General features: G+C 41.3%; 1 protein-coding gene across 1 annotated transcript in view; it reads right to left on the bottom strand.

The window, feature by feature from the left end:
* Nucleotides 1-3178, bottom strand: part of LOC102771780 (zinc finger protein 551-like) — a 7875-nt gene that overhangs the window by 978 nt on the left and 3719 nt on the right. The window contains exon 2 of the mRNA XM_015571806.1: nt 1-737. Coding sequence (XP_015427292.1) covers nt 1-737 — 737 coding nt within the window. The remainder of the gene's footprint in view (nt 738-3178) is intronic.

Raw genomic sequence — 3178 nt, 5'->3', positions numbered from 1 at the left:
ATTAATCTCATAATTTTGTTCTCCAGTATGAACTCTATGATGTTTAGTGAGGGAAGATCTTTGATGGAAGAGCTTCCCACAATCAGTACACTCATAGGACATAATTCCAGTGTGAACTCGCTGATGTTGAGTGAGGTTAATGATACATCTAAAAACTTTCCCACATTTGTTACACTCATATTTCACTTCACCAGAGCAGAGACCCTGATGTTGAACAAATTTATGTCTGTGGCTTGCAGCACTTTCATGTTTGTTCCACTGATGATGACTTTTTACATTGTGAAATTTCTGTGAAATCTCATTGCCCCTGTGAGGCTCCTCAGTGTTAAGAGATGCCTGGGGCTGCAACAACCCTGAGCTGGCTGGCCAGTCGTTCCCAGCCTCCCTAGTGGTTGAAGGAACCCCTGACAAGTAGAAGCTGCACCTGGTCACAAACAAGTCCCTGTCCATAGCTTCTTTCCAGAACTTCTCTCCACTGGTATCCCTCTGTTGCTGGTGATGGTTTACATTGGAACAGAAGTTTCTCACACATGTGTCACTGAAGAAGGCTTTCTGCTCAAAGTATGCTGCTTGTGACTCAGTCAGTTGAATATCTTTTAAAATTGAGAAACACTGCTTACAGAGGTGGGTCTTATGGGTTGGTGGCACTGTCTTAGAAGCCATGAATTTTGACTCCACTTGTACAGAAACACTTCCATCAGAACATTCCTCCTCCTCTTCTGTTTTATGCCAACAACCTGCAAACAGAAAAATGGTGAGGAAATGAAAGTTGACTGTGGCGACAGGGGGAAGACCCATTACAAAAGTGTGTTTCTCATATTACCTTGGCCTCATGCAACTGGATGAAAATAAAAGATTTGCAGGAAGGATTTACAAGATGAAGCCATGAAGTTCTGGCTGCTGAAGTTCAAAAACAAGGACCTCAAACAAAATATGATACATACGTGACAAGTGCCACATGGAACAGAAGAGGTATCACAGAGTCATTCTTTTGGCAACAGAATTCAGCAGGGCTTGTTTGCTGGTGACATGGGTAAGTTGTGCAGAATGTTGGTTACAGAGGGAGTGAGGATGGTGGCCAGCAGGATGGCTGTGAGGGAGTAAAAGGGAAGTGTGTGGATATATGAGGGCAGTTAGATCTCCAGGAGTCTCAGGAGCCTGAAGACTGGGCTCCCCTAGAAGGGGAATCCCTGCTACTGCTGCAAGCACTCCTGGGCAGCCAACTCTGGCTCAGAAACCACGCCATCTTGAAAGGGACAGCTGCTAAGACTAGGAGCCTATCCCTACTACCACTGAGACTGGCCTCAAACACCACCTGGGACCCTATAGCCACTCTATCCAAAGACCTGCTATCTCAGCTGCAGACGCACAAACACCAGGACTGCAGCTTTCCTGGCCTCAGGCTCCTGTGGGTCCCAGAGTGTGCAACGCTCTCACCAACTCACCACTTCAGCCACGGCCCCCTCGCATCCCAGAGCCTGGATTCTCCAGTGACTCTCAGGTGTGCGACCCTCCCACCAAGCCCTCCACTTCAGCCATAGGCCCCTCAGGACTCTGCGCCTGGACCCTTCAGTAAGAGCAAAAATGGGAGACAAAGTAACAAACCCAAATGAAAGAAAAGGAGGAATTGCTAGAAAAGGAACTAAATAAAATAGAGGCATGCAATATGTCAGAAAAAGATTTCATCGTAAGAGCCATACAGTTCATAAAATGGATGGATGAGAAAACCAACAACTTATGTAAGAATCAAAAGGAAATCAAGAATGATATAACTACAATAAAAAACACAATGGAAACTTTCAACATTAGATTAGAAGAAGCAGAGGATTGAATTAGTGAGTTGGAAGAAAGGCCAGAAAAACACACCCAATCTGAGCAGCAATTGGATAAAAATATTAGAAAGCAGGAGAAGAGCCTAAGGGAGCTTTGGGACAACAGGAAACAAAGTAACATATGTATAATAGGAGTGCCAAAAGGACAAGAGAGGAGCAAGGATTAGAAAGCATATTTGAAGAAATAATAACAGAAGACTCCAAATTTGGGATGGAAAAGTCACACAAGCACAGAGAGTTCCAATTAAGATGAACCCAAAAGCCACACACCAAGACATGTCAAAATTACAATGGCAAATGTTACCAACAAAGAGAGAATCTTTAAGGCTGTCAGAGAGAGAGAGAGACAAAGAGTTACCTACAAAGGATCTCAAACTAGATTATCAAATGATTTCTCAACAGAAATACATCAGGCTAGAAAGGAATGGAATGAAGTATAAAAAGTGATTCAAAGCAAGGCTTTGAATCCAAGAATATTCTATCCAGCAAGGCTATCATTCAAAATTGAAGGGGAAATAAGGAGCTTCACAGACAAAAAAAAAAGCAAAGGGAGTTTATTACCAACAAGCCAGCAATGCAAAAAATGCTAAAGGGATTGTCGTAAAAAGAAAAAATAGAACGGGAAGAAGAAATACAGGCATAAAGAATATAAATGGCTACAAACATGTACCTATCAATAATGACCTTAAACATAAACATAAATGGACTAAATGCTCCAGTCAAAAGACACAGAGTGGCTGAATGGATAAGAAAACATGACCCAAATATATGTTGTCTACAAGAGATCAACCTCAGAACAAAGGATTCACATAGACTAAAAGTGAAGGGTTGGAAAAATACCTTTCAGGCAAATGGAAATGAAGTAGGAAGCTGGGATAGCAATACTTATATCTGACAAAATAGACCTCAAAGAGTAGGCCATAACTAGAAATAAGGAAGGCTACTTCATAATACTAAAGGTATCCATACAAAGAGGATATAACTTTGGTAAACATATATGCACCCAATGCAGGAGCACCCAAATCCATAAAAAAAACTTCTGGAAGATATCAAGAGAGAGATCAGCAGCAATACAATCATAGTAGAGGACTTTAATACCCCATTGACACCGCTGGATAAATCCTCTAGACAAAAAATCAAAAGCTACAGAAAATACATTCTTCTCAAGTGCACATGGGACATTTTCAAAGATAGGCCACATACTGGGACACAGGCAAAGTCTCTTGAAATTCAAGAAGATTGATATCATATCAATCATCTTTTCAGATCATAATGGCATAATATTAGAAATAAACTACAATAAAACCAATTTAAAAATTCAAACACGTAGGAGCTATACAGCATGT

Source organism: Myotis davidii, unplaced genomic scaffold (genome assembly GCF_000327345.1).
Source record: "Myotis davidii unplaced genomic scaffold, ASM32734v1 scaffold729, whole genome shotgun sequence".
NCBI lineage: Eukaryota > Metazoa > Chordata > Mammalia > Chiroptera > Vespertilionidae > Myotis > Myotis davidii.
The sequence above is the reverse complement of the archived record's forward strand: the minus strand, read 5'-3'. Positions and strand labels throughout refer to the sequence as shown.